Source organism: Pleuronectes platessa, chromosome 9 (genome assembly GCF_947347685.1).
Source record: "Pleuronectes platessa chromosome 9, fPlePla1.1, whole genome shotgun sequence".
Classification (NCBI taxonomy): domain Eukaryota; kingdom Metazoa; phylum Chordata; class Actinopteri; order Pleuronectiformes; family Pleuronectidae; genus Pleuronectes; species Pleuronectes platessa.
In genome coordinates, this window is record NC_070634.1 from 8,704,187 (window position 1) to 8,722,202 (window position 18,016).

The 18,016-nt window shown below is 40.0% G+C and overlaps 3 protein-coding genes across 7 annotated transcripts; 2 read left to right on the plus strand and 1 right to left on the minus strand.

The window, feature by feature from the left end:
* Positions 1-491: 491 nt before the first annotated feature.
* Positions 492-3,150, minus strand: cts12 (cathepsin 12). The gene is made up of 8 exons (XM_053430150.1): positions 3,120-3,150; positions 2,838-2,983; positions 2,612-2,731; positions 1,818-1,982; positions 1,514-1,735; positions 1,247-1,415; positions 735-840; positions 492-591 (listed from the first exon to the last, which is right to left on the minus strand). The coding sequence occupies exons 1-8, from the start codon at positions 3,148-3,150 to the stop codon at positions 492-494; spliced, it is 1,059 nt and encodes a 352-aa protein (XP_053286125.1).
* Positions 3,151-4,756: 1,606 nt separating this feature from the next.
* ankrd29 (ankyrin repeat domain 29) lies at positions 4,757-9,945 on the plus strand. 5 transcript variants are annotated; one of them, XM_053430153.1, is made up of 10 exons: positions 4,757-5,058; positions 6,041-6,151; positions 6,404-6,502; positions 7,442-7,540; positions 7,811-7,909; positions 8,253-8,351; positions 8,477-8,575; positions 8,756-8,851; positions 9,348-9,446; positions 9,537-9,945. In XM_053430153.1, the coding sequence occupies exons 1-10, from the start codon at positions 5,053-5,055 to the stop codon at positions 9,618-9,620; spliced, it is 891 nt and encodes a 296-aa protein (XP_053286128.1). In that variant the 5' UTR covers positions 4,757-5,052; the 3' UTR covers positions 9,621-9,945. The 5 variants fall into 5 exon arrangements, with proteins under 5 accessions (XP_053286128.1, XP_053286130.1, XP_053286126.1 ...); XM_053430155.1 differs by having other exon boundaries at positions 4,757-4,927; positions 6,041-6,206; XM_053430151.1 differs by having other exon boundaries at positions 4,757-4,927.
* A 676-nt stretch (positions 9,946-10,621) lies between these two features.
* LOC128447800 (vacuolar protein sorting-associated protein 4B) lies at positions 10,622-17,947 on the plus strand. The gene is made up of 11 exons (XM_053430149.1): positions 10,622-10,819; positions 11,426-11,537; positions 12,827-12,977; positions 13,782-13,840; positions 14,102-14,221; positions 14,305-14,461; positions 14,549-14,697; positions 14,783-14,864; positions 14,957-15,176; positions 16,540-16,680; positions 16,819-17,947. The coding sequence occupies exons 1-11, from the start codon at positions 10,799-10,801 to the stop codon at positions 16,918-16,920; spliced, it is 1,314 nt and encodes a 437-aa protein (XP_053286124.1). The 5' UTR covers positions 10,622-10,798; the 3' UTR covers positions 16,921-17,947.
* The last annotated feature ends 69 nt before the right edge of the window (positions 17,948-18,016 follow it).

Sequence of the window (18,016 nt, forward strand, 5' to 3'; positions counted from 1 at the left end):
CACATAGAGAGGTCACTAAAGTGTGCGAGCTCATTAATGTCTGACACAAATATAGGTTCACTAATATTAGCCTAAATTAGCCACCATGCAGGTCAAAGAAAAGTTCTAGTTGAAAGATCCCATAGTAAATAGAATAATTTTTTTATTTAACTTTTCCCTTATAAGTGTCGGAATGTGTAATTACTTGTGTCCACAGTTTATGCTGTCCAAAGATGGCCATAGTTTTGTTTTAATATTTATATTAATTTTCCATATTTGGTGAGTTTGACCTGTTAAAAAACATTTCAAAGACATATTGAATCTTGTGTTCGTCCCTGAGAGAAACGATGTGTTCACTGTACAAGGCTGACGTGGGTGTTTCCACAAAACAAGGTTCAGCAGAGAGTTTAGAAAGTATGGATGAATTGACACATGATATTAGCAGTATGAGCTAAATGTGTCTGAAGAACAAATTTTCTGTTAAATCTCGACTCTGAAGCATCTTATCAGAATCATATAATAGGGTACAGGGCATAACTTGCAATGCCACATGTGTTGCTGCCGTCCCGGACCATTCGCATGTAGCCGCCTTCACCCCAGCTGCTGCCCCAACTGTTAACATATAAATAAAAATCATATTACAAGAGTGACAGCAAATACTTGTACATTTAGTATCATAGAAAATATAGTCTTAAAAGTTTTTATTTAAAATGATCTTGTGTTACTCTGCTGTCAATGCACAGAGTTGTTCTGACCTGTTTTTTATGATCCAGTAGTCTTGTCCTCCGTCAGAGCCGTAACCCACCAGCAGAACAGCGTGACTCAGATTATTAGGGTTACAGGTCGGCTCATCGTATATTCCTAGGAGTTCAATTTAACAAACATATTATCAGACTGTTTGACCAGTAGGGGGCAGTAAAGATAAACTGCAAAGATGACATTTACATATCAATTTGATCAATATGGGGAACTCAGAATATCTTGTTTGAAACCTTCAGTGTTAACAAAGAACCTTTAGCTTTTATTGGAGTTGGTTTTCTGTTTATGATGGATACAAATGTTCACTCCCCTTTTACCAAGTCTTAGGAAAGCATCCACCAGTACAGCAGTGAGGCTGCGTACCCTAACAACTAGGGGGAAGATGCTAGCAGAGATATATACAGAGCTGGGTGGTTTTGTTACTACGAAAAAAATGCACGTATTTTTACTATGTACATATTTAATCAATTAAATATCTGACATTATGATTTTATATAAGAAAATCAACCTGAGCTGTAGAACAGGAAGCTTGCATGATCCGCATCAATGGCCACTGTGATTGGACCAATGGTTGCCACAGCGTCAGCCAGGGCCTGCTCGTCTCCTTTGGGTATGAACCTGTAGTCTTTGATATGAGCCACCGCACGTCTGCTGTCGTAATAACAGGGCTGAGTATCCTGTGGAGAGAAAATCAAAGTGAAATGTTGACAATGTGCTGGAATGAGACAGATTAGCTTTTTCGCTGTTCTGATGTAGACGCAGGCTGCAGCCTCACCACTGAGGTGTACGGGTAGGTGCTTGTCGACTGGAGCCCGTTGTTCACCACGTAGTCGTAGGCGTTGGCCATCCAGGCACCGTTGCAGCCGAAGGTGCCGTAAGCTTTGGAGCAGTCAACCAGGTTTTGCTCACTCAAGGAGACAAGCTGACCGGTTTTCTTGTAGATTTGTCCCTCGATAGCTCCCGTGGTGCTGAAGGCCCAGCAGGAGCCACAGTAACCCTGACGAGAGAATTCAAAATCACTTCCTGATTCGGTCTGGAAGAAAAAACTCTTTCTGTATGTGAACGTGCGAGAGTCTCACCTGATCTTTCACCTCAGTGACATAACCCATGTTCCTGTAGTCGACAAACCAAGCATCTAACTGCCGAGCATTAATGCGCAGTCGTCGAGCAGAGACCGTCTTCCCTCTGTGCACAAACTGGGCGTTTATCGCGGCACCTTGCAACACCTGAAATTCTTGTTGTGTCTAAGTACAGAGAACATATAGATGATTACTTTTCCAATTATTGATGTTCAGATATCAGATCGTCAATACAACATATCTATAATGCAAAAGGAACTTGTAAATGCTCTTGACTTGTGAAGTGCTTTTCTAATCTTGATGACTTTACAGTGTAGTTTTTACCACCGTGTATCTGTGTGCAGCACTGTCTCTGTCATACAATCAGTGTCTTGTACAAGGAAACTTCAGCATGCAGAATGGGGGAGACTAGGACCCACCGCCGACCCTGTGCTTGGTGGACAACCCACTCTGCCTCCACAGCCACCCTCAATAGTGGGGAAATGAACTTTGTTTCCAAAAATTTGATGAAAAGACAGAAACCACTCTTACAGAATTCACCAAGTTAGATACAGGCAGCTTTAACATGCAGGCTAGAAACTGGGGTAAAAGGCCAGCCTGGCCTTGTCCATAGGTCTAGATTAAATCTGTGAGTTATATGTTCATTAGAGTTGTTAATATGTGAATTTAGTTACTTTTGCATACACACAAATTTAGCCTATAATTTATCTCATAACAAGCGTTTCACTGTGACTTTGATTTGTTAGTTTGAGCAGAGATGATTTTAACGTAATGTGTAAAATACCAGTCCATACCAGGTCTCCATATTTATTCATAGCCATAGCGAACGGCCTGATTCCCATCAAGAAACCCTGATTATTGTCATTGATCTTCTGCTTGTTCTCCTCCCAGATCGCCCTCCTCTGCATTTCGTCCTGCATGATAACACAAAAAACACACATCAAGAGAGAACTCCTGTGACTCGCAATACATGTGAAGTCACGTCTGTCCTTGTGCTTTAAGATGAGGGGTCAGTCTCACCAGATCCTCGTAGGTTACGCCGTTGCTGCTCTTCCAGATCTCCCAGTCCGTCAGGATCCCCTCATCCGAGTCGGACGCCACACGCCTCGGGCTGCACAACAGGACAGAGAGCAGGGCTGCCCTCAGCAGGAAGCCGGACTGATGAGCTGAAAGGACAACAGATTTGTTGTTATCAGGTTGTCTGTAAATTGTTCAGTCATTCATATTACCCTCAGTGGAAAAACTGATGACTGGTTTCCCTTGTTTTCCATGTAAGATTTTAAAACGTCCTAAGCATCTTACCTGCATTGATGTGAGTCTGTTTTGTCCCCATGGTCCCGGAGAAACTCTGGACAGTGAAGCAGCCACAGCTTGGCTGTCGTCCGACCTTATAAAGCTTTACAATAAGTACAGCACATGCTTCCACTATACTTTTAGGGAATCCCTAAATCAACACCTGTGACTGCACCTGAGAAGGATATTAGTCAACAAAAATAAGATGCTTTCCCTACTCCTCCTCTGTAAGGCCTCATTATCATTTACAGATGGTCAAAGGTGCAATCTTGAAAATCCCTCAAATACCGGTTTATAATTGAACACAACACCTGACATATTACTTTCTAAAAGCAGAGGTGGAAAAAACACACAGACCCTTTATTATCGTAAAAATATTCCATTACAGTTAAAAGTTCTGCATCCAAAATTCTATTTGGGTGAAAGTGCAAAAAGGTTTTCACCAATTTGAATGTAGCTTGAAATGATTTTATATGTTAAGTTTATCATCCATTAGTTCCCAACGTGAAGGCAAACAAGTGGTCACAAGATAAAATGATTGGAAGGTGATTTATCGTAGAGGGAAGAAAAAATTCAGATAAAAAAATGTTTCATTTATTACCTCTGCCAATTAGAGGTTATGTCTTAAACAGGATTAGAAAAAAACGACTGAATGGATACCATTCATTTTAAAGGAAGGATGCGATATGTGTCAGAGAAGAACCAATTTAATCTTGGTGTGGATCCAAATCCGGGGGCAGATCCATGAATCATTGGACATTTAATAGTGAATGTATTCAAACCATTTGAGACATTTAAAGGGGTGAATCAACAACCCTTGAATGAGAGGCTCTATTTAGACACTGCAGGGTCACAAAATAAAGAAATATCCTTGTCCTTAAAAAAACGAATCAAAATTACCTTTTGAATGCCGATGGGCGCCAACATTGAGTCTGATTCTGTTGTTGGTTTCTTCCTCTTAAGAGAAAGTTCTCTCTCTCCACAGTCGCAAAGTGTTTGCTCATTGTAGGGACTGTTGGGATTCTCTATAATATATTTCGAAATCTTATCCTTACTATGTAAAGTGTCTTGAGATAATGCTTGTGTGATTTAGTGATGTAGTTAGTTAGTTATTTTATTGATACAGATAGACAGAAAACGTCCAAACAGTATATAAGGCATTCATTTATAAAGAAATAAACCATTTGTAGAGAAAAAACGATATTAAAAGGTAATACAGTCATTTCCGATGGTTTAATGGCACTCAAGTCAAGTAAGATAACCATGATTATTTTATCGATACATATACAGTATGTGCAATTTTACATTTTAAATATAACTTTAAATATATTTGAATCCAATAAGTAACAAATGCAGTTGTCACTTTAAACTTGATGGATGAATGTGCAATATAATAAGAACAACAACAACAACTATTATTATATAAATAATTTCATATAAATTACAATACACAATCACTACATATAAATAATACATGTTTATACAAATTGTACTAGAACATATGTATAAAGTAACATGGAAATACTTAAGCACAATAATAATAAATGTGTCACCATGGTTACTCTATCCCTCCCCCTGGCTCCACGCTGTCAGCTGATTGAGGTTGTGTTCGGTAGCGCCCCCTGGTGGTCGGCTGAGTGCAGCACTGACTGCAGAGGATGAGCTCAGCTGACTGTCTGTGTTGTTATTATGCCTCCGGACGGGCGCCGCCAACACCCAGACACAGTGCGACACAACAAGCTCAGCTCGGCGTCTAATGAGTGAGTGCGCAGGAAGAAACATGAGTCACGACTGAGGTCTGCGCCATGTCTGTCAAGGTAAAGCTGCGCTCTGCGTCCGTCCATCCTGCTGTGCACCGTGAGGGCCCGGCACAGAAAACACAGCTTCCTCTCAAACTGTTCTCTACATTCACTCAGATCATCATCATCATCATCAACTGTACATGACTGTGAGCTGAGGTTTAACTTGCTGTGTGTGTGTGTGTGTGTGTGTGTGTGTGTGTGTCTGTGGGCATGTCTATCTATAATTATGAGGGACAATTTTGGTTTAATGCTGTCATTGTGAGGACATTTTTGCTGGTCCTCACAAATTCAAAGGTTGTGTTGTGTTTTTGTGAGGGTTAAGACTTGGTTTGGAGTTAGGGGTAAAGTAGGAGTTTAGGTAAGTGTTAGGGCTAAGGTAAAAGTTAGGGCCAAGGTAAGGGTTCGTGCGAGGGTAAGGGGTAGGGCTAAGACAAGGGTAAGTGCTAAGATAATGGTTAATGCTAGGGTAAGGATTAGGGTTAAGGTAAGGGTTCATGCGAGGGTAGGGCTAAGACAAGGGTTAGTGCAAAGATAAGGGTTAATACTAGGGTAGGATTAGGGTTAAGGTAAGTGTGAAGTCTAAGGTAAGGGTTGGTGCGAGGAAAAGGGTTAAGGGTTAGGGGTAAAGTTTAGGGTTAAGGGAAAGATAAGCATTAGTCCGTGATCAATCAGTGTGTATTTGTGTGATACATTATGAGGACTTGTCTACCATATGGGGACAACAGCATGTCAGTATAATGTCAATCATTGCAATTTAAGGTGAAGATTGTTTTAAGTTCATGTTTAGGTTTAGGTTAGAGTTAGTCAAGTAGTAACTACATGGTTGAGGTTAGAGTAAGTCTCCAGGAATTCACTGTAAGTCAATGTAAGGTCCTCCTAAGTGATGGAGACACAACTCTGTGTGTGTGTGTGTGTATGTGTGTGTGGTATCAATAGAATATCTGAAGGCCTATTATGGCCTCTTGAATTGGCATCAAGCTGTAACCCAGCATGTGTGTGTTTGTGATGACTTGCCTTTCATTCATAACCGCTCTCTCCTCTTCTCTCTGTCTCTACTCTCCTGTCGGTGAGTATAATACCATAATGGTGGTTTGAGGTCAGTGTTTGTTGTGTGTATTTACTCCCCAGAAGGAAACACCCCTGTCTAATGCTGTGTTTTGGGCAGCGAGGAAGGGAAACCTGGCTCTGCTTCAGCTGCTGCTCAACAGCGGCCGTGTGGACGCAGACTGCAGAGACAGTGTACGAACGCTGCATGTCCTGGCTGCTCAGCTGCACGCTTTAACCATAGACAGAGGTGTGGTGTGTGTGTCTGTGTATGTGCATTACAGTTTAACGACCATAGTATGTTTTAAGTGGCAATGATAGAGGGTGAGCGTTCGTGTCAAGTTTGAAAATCTGCATGAATCTGTCACAGTCGCGTCGCCTCATTAAAGCAGTTTTCAGCGAGATGTCCTCAGAAATTATATCTCGTTTTGGCCTCTCTCTCTGCAGTACGGGACGACAGCGCTGATGGTGGCGTCGTACAGCGGCCATTATGAGTGTGTCAAAGAACTTATCATGCAAGGAGCCGACATCAACTACCAGAGAGAGGTATGATGGGAAAACAATCGTCAGCCCCGTGGGAACTATATAAGATTTTACCGGGGGTGAGAGTCACAGTGAATCTGAAGTAACCAGTCAACCCATTCAAGCTTGGTGCAGATACACCTTTCTTTAACATTTCAACAACAATGTTGTTGAACAATACAACACATGGGAATAATGCACAGATGTTGTTTTTACAACTGGGTAGGACTAGATTATATCACAATTACATAATTTAGGTTATAGACTGCTGCCTCGTTTGTAGGATCGTTCGCCTTTGCAGAGGTATGCAAGTGCCATTCTAGTTTGATAGTTGATTGTTGTAGTCCATATATAAATCCATTTCAACAAGCTGTTTAAAAATATGGAAAATCTTGCCAGGTGAAGGAATGACTATTTTTTTCTGGATGTCTTAAGCAGAAGTAGTTAGTCTCAAAATCACATGCATCAGGGAAACCAGGCTGATGATCCGTACAGCTAGTAAACAAGTTAGTAGTTGTATTGCCATCACCTTGTCTGAGGAGTATTATAATTTCACCAACTCACAGGGGCCACAAACCATGATTTTTTAAGTGGAGCTGTTTTATATCGACGAAAAATATCTAAACCTTGACTCATCTCACGAAACCGTTGTTGTTTCTTCTCTATCTGTCTCTAAAGGTCAGTCACATAGATAGGCTATGCTTTCCTCCAGTTTCTGTCTATCATCTTAAAGAGGACTCAGTATAATAACACAAATACGTGGATAATCGTCCGCTGACTTTACTCTATATGCTGTCATCCTTGGTTTGAGAGGCTTCACTAATAAGACAATGCAGATTAAGTGAAAAAGCATCCAGCTTAATTAACAGATTAGACCCAACAACAAATTTTCCAAAGCACAACACTGGGGTTGAGTTCCCATAGAATGACATCAGACGTATCTTTTTTTGTCGTCCTCTCCAGACCGGTTCTACCGCTCTGTTCTTCGCCTCCCAGCAGGGACACCGTGACGTGGTGAAGCTCCTCTTTGAGTTTGGTGCCTCCACTGAATTCCAGACAAAGGTATGCTACAGGGCACTACGACATGCGTCACTGTCTTTATACCGCTCAGTGCGGTGCTATCATCTCAGACTCAGGGCTTCATGTGGAGATAAAAAAACAAACTTCATGTGGAGATAAAGAAACAAAAACGATGCACAGAATACGCTGCCCAGGAGGCTTTGTCTACCTCTTCAGATTTATTCCCTCTGCAGCTCACATCTCGTTATTCTGCTGCTGAGTGCACTAAAATTTTCTTTTTCTTCTTATATGTCCTCAAATGTTTTGTGGCAGGACGGTGGCACTGCTCTCACCGCCGCCGCTCAGTATGGACACTCCAAGGTGGTGGACACGCTGCTGAGGAACGGAGCCAATGTTCACGACCAGCTGCATGTGAGCCGCTCTGGCCGCTGCGGCCTCTCTTTACTCTTCTCCTCTCTGTCTTAAAGCCGCCCTGTCTAGCAGTTGCACACAATGTCCCAGCAGCTGGAATCCAGCCTCTCAGGTTTCTGCATAGTGCTGAGTCAGATCCGGTTGGCATTCAGCAGGATTCCATTATGCAATGGAAAATAACCTGATAGCACAAACTTACATTATGAAATAGCATTAATTTGATCACTTGTCATGAATAAACCTTTATTTTTTAGTAACATTGTCACTCAGACAGGTTTTCAGCAGACAGGAGTACAGGAGACAATTATTACTTAGTTTACAAAAATATATTTTTATGTTTCAGGACGGTGCCACGCCTCTGTTCCTGGCTGCCCAGGAGGGTCATGTGACGGTGATACGTCAGTTGCTCACCTCTGGTGCCAAGGTCAATCAAGCGAGGGAGGTAAAGTCTCTCCCTCTTCAGTTCAAAACCCTGTCTGCCTGTCTCATCCCTCCATCCCTATTTTTCTTTTCTCTTCCTCCTCCTCATGTCGCTGCATCCCTCCTCCTTACCTGGGTCTTCTCCAGGATGGCACTGCCCCCCTGTGGATGGGGGCTCAGATGGGTCACAGTGAGGTGGTGAGGGTGCTGCTCTTGCGAGGTGCAGATCGAGATGCTGACAGACAAGTACGTTGTCCATTCAGATTCATTAAAGCACATAGAAATGCACACAAAGGGTTTGTTTTATTCATCTATATTTCCACGACAACTGAGAAAACATAATGACCTTATATCAAACCAGTAATTAGACCTTGAGTGTAGATTAATGCTCAATAACTTGAGATTTTGTCTTTTCTGTCTCCTGAGGATGGATCAACAGCGTTATTTAAAGCGGCTTTAAAAGGACATAGCAGTGTCATCGAGGAGCTACTCAAGTTTTCTCCTTCACTCAGCCTTCTCAAGGTAGAGGATCCTGTCGCAGCTCATGTCTCTTTTTATAGGAATATCCGAGATGTTCTGGATAAATAACAATATTTGATTTGAGTTAGATGAGAGAGTTGATACATCACTCATGTGTATACGCCAAATATAAAGCTCCAGTTATCATCTGATTGACTTAACCTAGCATAAAGACTGAAATGGGGAACCAGCTTGTTTGGCTTTGTCTGGGAATAATACAATCCATCTAGCAACAAGTTAACATTTTGTTGGTTCAGCCTGTACCAGAAAAGCTGTTTTCCCAAATGATCTATCCCAGCTAATCTAAAAGACTACTGGCTATAGCTTCCCATACAGTGTATAAACCATACTCTGTATATAAAAAATGGACAGCAAAGTATCTCAGAACATCTTACTGGTGATGTTATTTGGAGCCGGAGACTTGCTAGATCAGATGTATCCTAAAATCCAACACCGCTCCACAGGCTTTATGAATACATATGTTTTTTGTTGTCTCCAGAATGGCTCCACGGCCCTACATGCTGCTGTAATGGGGGGAAATCTGCGAACCGTTCTGCTGCTGCTCGGGGCCAACGCAGACCCCACACTGCCAAACAAAGTGAGGCCACAACATTTGTAGGGTGGGATAATAAACACAGAACATAAGTCATTTCAGCTCATTAACTTTTCCTCATGTGTGTTTTTACAGCAGAATGAACTCCCTGCTGATCTTACAAAGAGCGAGCGCATCCTTAAAGTTTTACGTCCGAGCATCTTAAACGGAGACAGCTGATAATAACCCAGACTCCTCCCTTCATGCCTGAACCACACTGATGTGACAACTCAGTGTCAAATCTACTCAAACTCAACATGTACTGTATGTGGTGCCTGCTTTTGATTGCTGTCATATGTCGAATAAACCTGGACTAAATATTAAGCAACACAATGTGCGACCAAAATGCATTTGTCGTCCCCATGCATTATCCTTTACACCGGTGTTCTACAGCAAATGCATATATTGTTGTTTACCTCCCAGGTGATGTTAGATTTTTAGATATTTTGCACACTATTTATTTGCCTTTTTAATAAATGCAATAAAGGGTAAATTTGTTAACTAATGCAGCAGTGACAGTGTGGCTTTATTTTTATTTTGAAAAGTCACATAGGTGTAAAAAGCCTTTACAGAGGGGAAATATACCATTAGAAATAATAAAACAAGGAGATGTTAGATGTTCTAGAAACAATTAAATTACCACAATGAAACTATGAGATGTAAATTATAAAGACAATACAATCAATAGCTGAACTATGAGATTTTACGTGTAGAAACTACAATTACAATAATAAAACAATGCGGTATTATTTAAACAATCAAATTACAATTATAAAGCAATTACATATTACATATTATAGAAACAACCAAATAACAATAATAAAACAATTAGATATAGCATATTATTGAGACCATAACATTACAGTACTAAAAAAGTTTGATATTACAGGTATAGAAACAATACAATTACAATAGTTAAACAAAGATATATTTATAAACATGCTGATGTGTTATGATGACTAATAGTCACTAGAGGTCAGTATTTCCCTGACACCTGAAACACCTGAAGGTTCGTTGGATTAATTTCTATTATTAATTAGAAATTCATTATAAATATCTATAATCTATGTAGTAAATTCAAATGACTCTGGTTGTTGTATCAAACACAATTAAATGTGTGTAAAAATAAAACCACAGCCGATGTTCAACCAGACAATAACACTGTCACGTCACGTGACCACTGCGGAAGTGCCAGTGGACCATTTTTTTCTAATGCGGAAGAGAAACAAAACCTCGCTCGATGTTTTCCGTCTGAACTTGTCCCAAAATGAAGGAATAAACATCGACAAACAGGAAGAAACGAGGGACGGTTTGTTTGCAGTTTAGACTTAAAGGACCGAACACACTCAGCGGAGCTAATGGCAGGAGGCAACTTACAGGTGAGTGGCAGAGTTTACTGCGTCAGACTGAGTCAAACTCTCCGGTTTCTGACTTTAAACTACGACTCAACCTACGTAGATACAAACGTCTTTACCTTGAAGATGAACGGAAGTCCTTACTACTGGTTTTAAACAAATAACCAATGGTTTAACTCATGTTATGTATTCATTTAGTACACTTACTAATGGTATGTGGGTTGCCAGATTGACACAAATCCCCTCTCAGTTTGATAACCATTTTAAAGTGGTGAGTACATTTACTCATGGGCCGAAGTTATACAAAGTTTGATGTTCATGAGTTCTTTCTTTGTCATTCAGCCATTTTAGTTGTACTCTCTTGTAAGGGAGCTTTTTCTAAATTCATTTAAAGTTGTAACTTATGGCTTTATTCGCATTATTACCATTATTCAAAGACTGACCAACATTAAGTACTTCTATAGCCAGACAGAGAGAAGGATTATCACTAACTTGCAGCATCATTTCTAACATTACTGCATGTGTAAATCATCCATTAACCATCAATCACACATTGACTACTCACTTACCTTGACAGAGTGCCTTATGAGAGACTTTTCGGTGACTTCTTCTCTCTCGTGTTGTTGACAGAAAGCTATCGATCTGGCCAACAAAGCTGCGCAGGAGGACAAAGCCAAGAACTACGAGGAAGCCCTCAGATGTTACCAGAATGCAATCCAGTACTTCCTCCATGTTGTCAAGTGTGAGGAACCTGATTTAAGCTTATCTTTCATTTCCTGACCATGACATTTATTTTATTCGAGTGCAGATTGATGGTACACATATGAAATGAGATGAATGAGGTACAGACAGTCTGTTGCAGACACGATGTTAATTGGCTGCCACATTGGTAATCTTATCAGCAGCAGTCAAATATGCCACAATGATGGAATAATACTTTAAGTATAAATAAACCAATTCATGAGTTACTCCACTGCCAAACGGAGGGAGTGAAATCATAATTGAAAATTGTGTTTTAAAGTGTTTAAAGACGTTATTTTTAAATCAGGCTGCAATTATCTATTTATTGTATAAAATGAGTCATTCATACAGTGTCTTTACAGCTGATTTATAAATCTTCTCCTTCTCTTCATCAAATCCCTGCAGCCACTTGAAGGCAGCAGGATATGTTGAGTAATCTGTTCCCTCTAATCTCGCCAGGGTGATGTCAATACTGAGCAATTGCTCCCAGTTGTCTACTTAATAACTTGTAAGATACACACGTTGGACTGGTCTGTGGTGACTCAGTATTCTGTTGTGTAAAGGGAAGATGTCACATTCCTGCAGCTCACCTCTCCTGCGCATCGTCGCCTCCCTTACAAATTTCTTTTCAGAATAAGTAGCGTTCATGATTTCCTCTTGAAACCATTTACCACGCAAATGCTGTTGCCTAGCAAAAAACATTTATGCCAGTCAAATGTATTTGCATAGCACATTTCAATAACAAGGCCATTGTGTGCTTCTCATAAAATATACAAGTCAATGTGTAAAATTGTTAATGACAATACAAAAATTAAGTATTTCAAAATAAAATAAAATGAATTATGTAGAGAATAAATTCAAAATAAGAATGCGTGTAAGAAATTACTATTATATTAATTTAACAAGAGGCTGTAGCAAAAAGGGAAATCCTTCAGCATCAAATTAAAAGAAATAAGAGTTGCAGCAGACCCGTGGCTCTATGGACTGTGTGTGTGTTTAGATCATGTTGCTCTACAACATCCACACAGTCGCACAGCTTCCTGGAGAAGACTCTGTCCCTCTGTTGAGCTTTTGTCGTCATGCATCAGTCAGTGGCACAGCTGTCAGGGTTAGACTCCAGTGAAGGGACTGGCTAAGAGTGAATTTATTGATCCTGACACCTTCCACTTGATATTAAGAGTCAGACAGACATTTCGCTGCACCTACATGAACATCAACAGCAGGTACACTTGATGCCCACACAGTCACACCTCGTATTAAAACAGGCCCTGTAATATGTTGTCGCTGCAGATGAGGCTCAGAGTGAACGAGCGAAGGAGAGCATCAGGGAAAAGTGTAAAGATTACCTGGACCGAGCCGAGCAGCTGAAGAACCACCTGAAGAAGCTGGAGAATAATCCTCCGGCTAAACCAGTCAAAGAGAACCACTCTGATGACAAAGGGTGAGACTCCTCAATACTTGTATACCCAATAATGTTCCCTGCAGTGTGCACAGAAAAGAATTACATTCCTTTTATTTCCACATTTTACAATTTAATTTGTCATTAACAATCAGAAGAATTGGCATGAATTCCTGGGGCAGTTTTTAGTCAGGTTTATAAGCGGTGTCCTGTGGAGCTTTCTGGTAAACAAAGTTGTGTTTATGTTCAGTGGTAGACGCCATTACACATTTGCAAAGATTTTTTAATTTTATTTTGAAACCTGCATTGTTTACATCCATGTTTACCTGCTCACGGTCATCTTCTTCCTCTGTACATCCAGTAAAACAAAATCTTTTGATGGCTGATCAACGTCAACAAATGTCACTGGCAAATAAATCCTTTAATGGGAGCTTTAGGTGTGCAGATTTTCTCTGTTTCAAACTTCCTGTGCACAAGATCAAACAAAGTTGAGTCCGATGCATAGAAACATTCCCCCACAGCACTAAATACGCTGTTTATTTATAAAGATCTTTGACTGGAACAACTCAATGAGATAAATAAAAAAACCATAGTTTTACGCATGTTGTTTATATTTATCTTTGAAGATATTTATTGTTGTTATTGTTGAAATTTAACACTGGCTCAATTTTCCCTATAATAAGTTTCAAAATACTTAACAGTCTTTTCTGTGAACCTACAACACAATAAACACATAAGTTCCTCTGTAGAAAAGTTGTAGGAGTTGTGGGACTTCTAAAAAAGTTTGGTTTAGTGTTTAAAAAAGGTCAATAAATCATGACTTTGGCTCTTTTCATTTAATCTCAGGAGTGAAAGTGATGACGGGGACAACCAAGAGAAAAAGAAGTTTCAAAATCAACTCTCAGGTGAATGATTGGTGTTATGTTTTCTTCTTTATTTGTTAGTTGGTTGGATTTCGAAAAGATGCTTGGCAGATAACTTTGTGTAACATTATGAGATGGGGTGTTTTTCATCATATCCATTGATTTCTCTGAGAATTATGTGAAAAAAAATCTGAATTACATGAAGAAATATCTTGAAATATTCTGGGATCTTATATCTTTGAGTGTGTGAAATAAATCATTTTCCACTGTTCCTAAACTATGTTTCTCAAACTCCTCTCATAGGTGCCATCGTCATGGAAAAGCCAAACATTAAGTGGGATGATGTAGCTGGACTGGAAGGAGCCAAAGAAGCCTTGAAGGAAGCCGTCATACTGCCCATCAAATTCCCTCATCTGTTCACAGGTGTCTAAACCTCCATCTTTAATCCTTGTATTTGACTGTGTTGATGTGAGTCGTATTCACTGACACAGGAACTTTTTTTGTAGGAAAGCGAACTCCTTGGCGGGGCATCCTTCTCTTTGGCCCTCCAGGAACAGGAAAATCCTACCTGGCCAAGGCGGTGGCCACAGAGGCCAACAACTCCACCTTCTTCTCCATCTCCTCCTCCGACCTCGTGTCCAAGTGGTTGGGGGAAAGTGAAAAGTAAGCACTGCGTTCTTTACATGATGATAACATAATGGGATATGAGAAGTTGAGCATCTGTTGCTTCTGCCCCGCTTGTCTCTTCAGGTTGGTAAAGAACCTGTTCTATTTGGCTCGAGAGCACAAACCATCCATTATTTTCATTGATGAGATCGACTCCCTCTGCGGCTCCAGGAGCGAGAACGAGAGCGAGGCCGCGCGCAGAATCAAGACAGAGTTCCTCGTTCAGATGCAGGGTGAGCGAGAGAACTGAAAATCTGATTTCAGAATCAAAAAACTGTATTTAGATTAGAAATGCATCAAATGTTGTTCTGTACCCAGGTGTTGGAAACAATAACGAGGGAGTCCTGGTTCTGGGAGCCACAAATATACCGTGGACATTGGACTCTGCTATTAGGAGAAGGTTAGTTTGATTCAATTCAGGTTTTAAGGAAGAGCAATCAGGATTTAAGAAATTAAACACTTGATAACATCTGAATCTCCCGTCTGTCTCAGATTTGAAAAGCGAATCTACATCCCTCTGCCTGAAGAGCATGCTCGCTCCTTCATGTTTAAACTGCATCTGGGATCCACCCCCAGCAACCTGACAGAAGCAGACTTCAACAGTCTGGGCCAGAAGACGGAAGGGTACTCTGGGGCTGACATCAGTGTTATCGTCAGGGACGCCCTCATGCAACCTGTCAGGAAGGTCCAGTCCGCCACTCACTTCAAAAAGGTAAAGACACAGCAACAGTTTGTCTCTGATTGTTTTCATAACTGTCCTGTTTCAAATCTTAGGGGAATCACGCTGGAACATGTTGTTCCAAAATAACGTCTCATCAGTAATTTTACAATCACAAAAGAATGAGAGTGGCCACTGATGATTAAAGATTAATGATCTATTAACCTATTGCTACACTGTTACATCAGCTACACGGCATTCCTCTGGAGGTCGTTAGGTCAAATTAAGAAAGAATGTAAATGATAGTCAGAGCTAGATGGATGATGTATATACTTGTATTTATTACCAATGGAATCCATGCATACCTGTATGTGAAGGTTTTTTTTTTTGGTCAGTTTTAAAGCTATTTTTTTTAAGGTTCAGTCTCACTACTCCTGAAGCTGTTTTCATTATTACCTGCTAAGCACCAATCAGCAGACAGACACAGTCAGCAACTAGGTGGAAACAAAGTGATAAATAACTTAGATTTATCAGGTGGACATGGAAAGGATTCTTTCCAACATTCTAATAATAAGAAAAAGTTACATTTATTTAAAATACAGTCAAGTTAACCTCAGTGTTGTGCTCGACCCGAAGCTGAAATGGGGTGTCTGCTCTGAATGTTTAAGCACTAAGGCACAGTAAAGAAACTGTCCCGTTTTTCTTTTGAATATCTTTTAATGTGCATTCCAAAGGGCTTCACTAATTCTACTGTGCTTTTATTGAAAGTGTTTAAATGTTCTGTATCATCTCTTGGTTTTTTAATGCTAATGAAGCCCAGATTGATGGGAAAACAGGAACAGAAGTCAGTAAGCTATTGGGATTAACATGACCGGGTATGGAAACTATATACTAAGAAAGAGTCATGAAGGACGAGGACAAGAATCATTGAGAGGATGCTTCTCACCTCCTTATTGAAACTGCTCCCATCTGAACGACGTTATTGCCCCCTCTTCTGACAAAATGCCCTGTGATTATGGCTGCAAACTTGTTTCTATACGGGGACAAATAAAGAATCTAACCTCAAAGTGCTTTAAAAATTAAGAATTGAAGCCAAACAATAGGAAACAAATAAAAGCAAGTTGAAGGCCTCACATCATTAGACATCAGAGCACAAATATTAGAATAAAAATGTTACAGATAAGGAGTAAAAACACAATTCAATAAATAATCCAAATTGTCATTAAGATGAGACATAAGATTTAAAAGGGAAAAAAAACGTTAAAGGTTAATCGTTAAAGATGTATTCAGACCCGAACAAGCACACTTACGGAATGATGTAAATTATATACAAGGTATGCAAAAAAGATATCAATTAAAACAATTATTTTGTCCTGCTCACCCTCAACTTCTTTTCTATCTGTCTACACTCACTAAGGTCCAGGGCTCATCATGGAACAGCCCGGATGTTGTGGAGCAAGATCTACTGACTCCGTGCTCGCCGGGAGATCCCAACGCCATAGAGATGACGTGGATGGACGTCCCTGGAGAAAAGCTTTCGGAGGCAGTTGTGTGCATGGTAAGAAAAAAAAGATTCAGGTAGCAAAGTGTGTGCGTGTAATTTTAACCAAAGAAGTATTCAAATTTTTACAAAAAATGTCTGTGCATGAGAATTCTTTACAAACATATTCCAACCTCTGCCGTCCTCTCCGTACAGGCGGACATGCTGAGGTCACTCACTACCATCAAGCCGACAGTGAACGAGCAGGACCTGGATAAGCTGAAGAAGTTTACGGAAGATTTTGGTCAAGAAGGGTAGCACTATCCACGCTCTGCTCGAGAGGCAGTTCACGATTATCTCTGTCAGTTAAGGTTTTGATTCATTCATTCATCTGTCTGGTCTATAGTAGGTTTCCTGGAGCTACATTATGAAAAAAAAAGTATATGTTTCTGTAAGATATGACAAAAATAATGCTTCAACAGCAAATGTTTGTTGTTGTTTGTGACAAATAAGATGATTCAATAATGAAATATAATCAATAAATCAAGTTTCAGCACATTTTATTACTCACATATCAATTGTTTACATCTTCGCATCTAAGGTTTTGTGTTTCTATTACTTGTTGATTTTATTTTTGAATTTCAAAAATTTAAGAGATAATCTCTTTATTTTTTACAGAAAACTTTCTGTCTTTAAATATATATATGGAGTCGATGGCTGTGCAACAGAGACTCTGGGAAAATGCACATTTCCAACACTACATACCTCTCACCATTGTCTAAGGAGGATTGTGCTCTACAGAAATAGTTTCAGGGTTGTTTTTTTGTGAAAAGGAACTTCTCCTATAACATTCAGAAAGTTTGCTCTCTTTAAAATATGTGGGTTACCCTTCACTGGTTATTCTATCTCAGACATGCAAGTTTAAAGGTTCAGTGTGTAAGATTGAGGTGAAAGGGATCTTTTGGCAGAAATTGAATATAAATATTGCGTTTCATCTAAATTGTACAACATGTGGTTTTATTTACCCTACAACGCACACTCTAATTTACATCTGGAACGGGTCCTCTCTATGGAGGCTGCCATGTATTTAACAGTAGCCCAGACTGGAGAAACCAAACACCTTTTGAGTTTTTATGACAACTGAAGGTTACAACACTGTGATGTTTGGAAGGAGGGGGTGAGGTGAGGGGTATTCAGCTGCAACATGCAACATCACCAATAGATGTCACTAGATTCTACACACTGAACCTTTAGGGGGTGTAATTATACACATCACGCAAAAGCAGCATCTATGAAAAATGTACGTACTCTGTAAAAAATAATAAAGGCTGTTTTCTGAAGTTTTCTGAAAGTGTCTATGCACATATTTTTTACACTTGCTGTGTTCTGAATTATTTCTATATCCCGTCTATTT

Excerpts from the sequence above, each read along its gene's own strand:
- cts12 (XM_053430150.1), bottom strand. The coding sequence starts at position 3,150 with ATGGGGACAAAACAGACTCACATCAATGCAG. Across the intron at positions 1,416-1,513 it reads CCTACCCGTACACCTCAGTG|GATACTCAGCCCTGTTATTA; the intron begins GTGAGGCTGCAG and ends TTCTCTCCACAG. Across the intron at positions 592-734 it reads TACTGGATCATAAAAAACAG|TTGGGGCAGCAGCTGGGGTG; the intron begins GTCAGAACAACT and ends ATATGTTAACAG.
- ankrd29 (XM_053430151.1), top strand. Across the intron at positions 6,503-7,441 it reads ACATCAACTACCAGAGAGAG|ACCGGTTCTACCGCTCTGTT; the intron begins GTATGATGGGAA and ends CGTCCTCTCCAG. Across the intron at positions 7,910-8,252 it reads ATGTTCACGACCAGCTGCAT|GACGGTGCCACGCCTCTGTT; the intron begins GTGAGCCGCTCT and ends TTTATGTTTCAG.
- LOC128447800 (XM_053430149.1), top strand. The coding sequence starts at position 10,799 with ATGGCAGGAGGCAACTTACAG. Across the intron at positions 14,865-14,956 it reads GACTCTGCTATTAGGAGAAG|ATTTGAAAAGCGAATCTACA; the intron begins GTTAGTTTGATT and ends CGTCTGTCTCAG. Across the intron at positions 16,681-16,818 it reads CGGAGGCAGTTGTGTGCATG|GCGGACATGCTGAGGTCACT; the intron begins GTAAGAAAAAAA and ends CTCTCCGTACAG.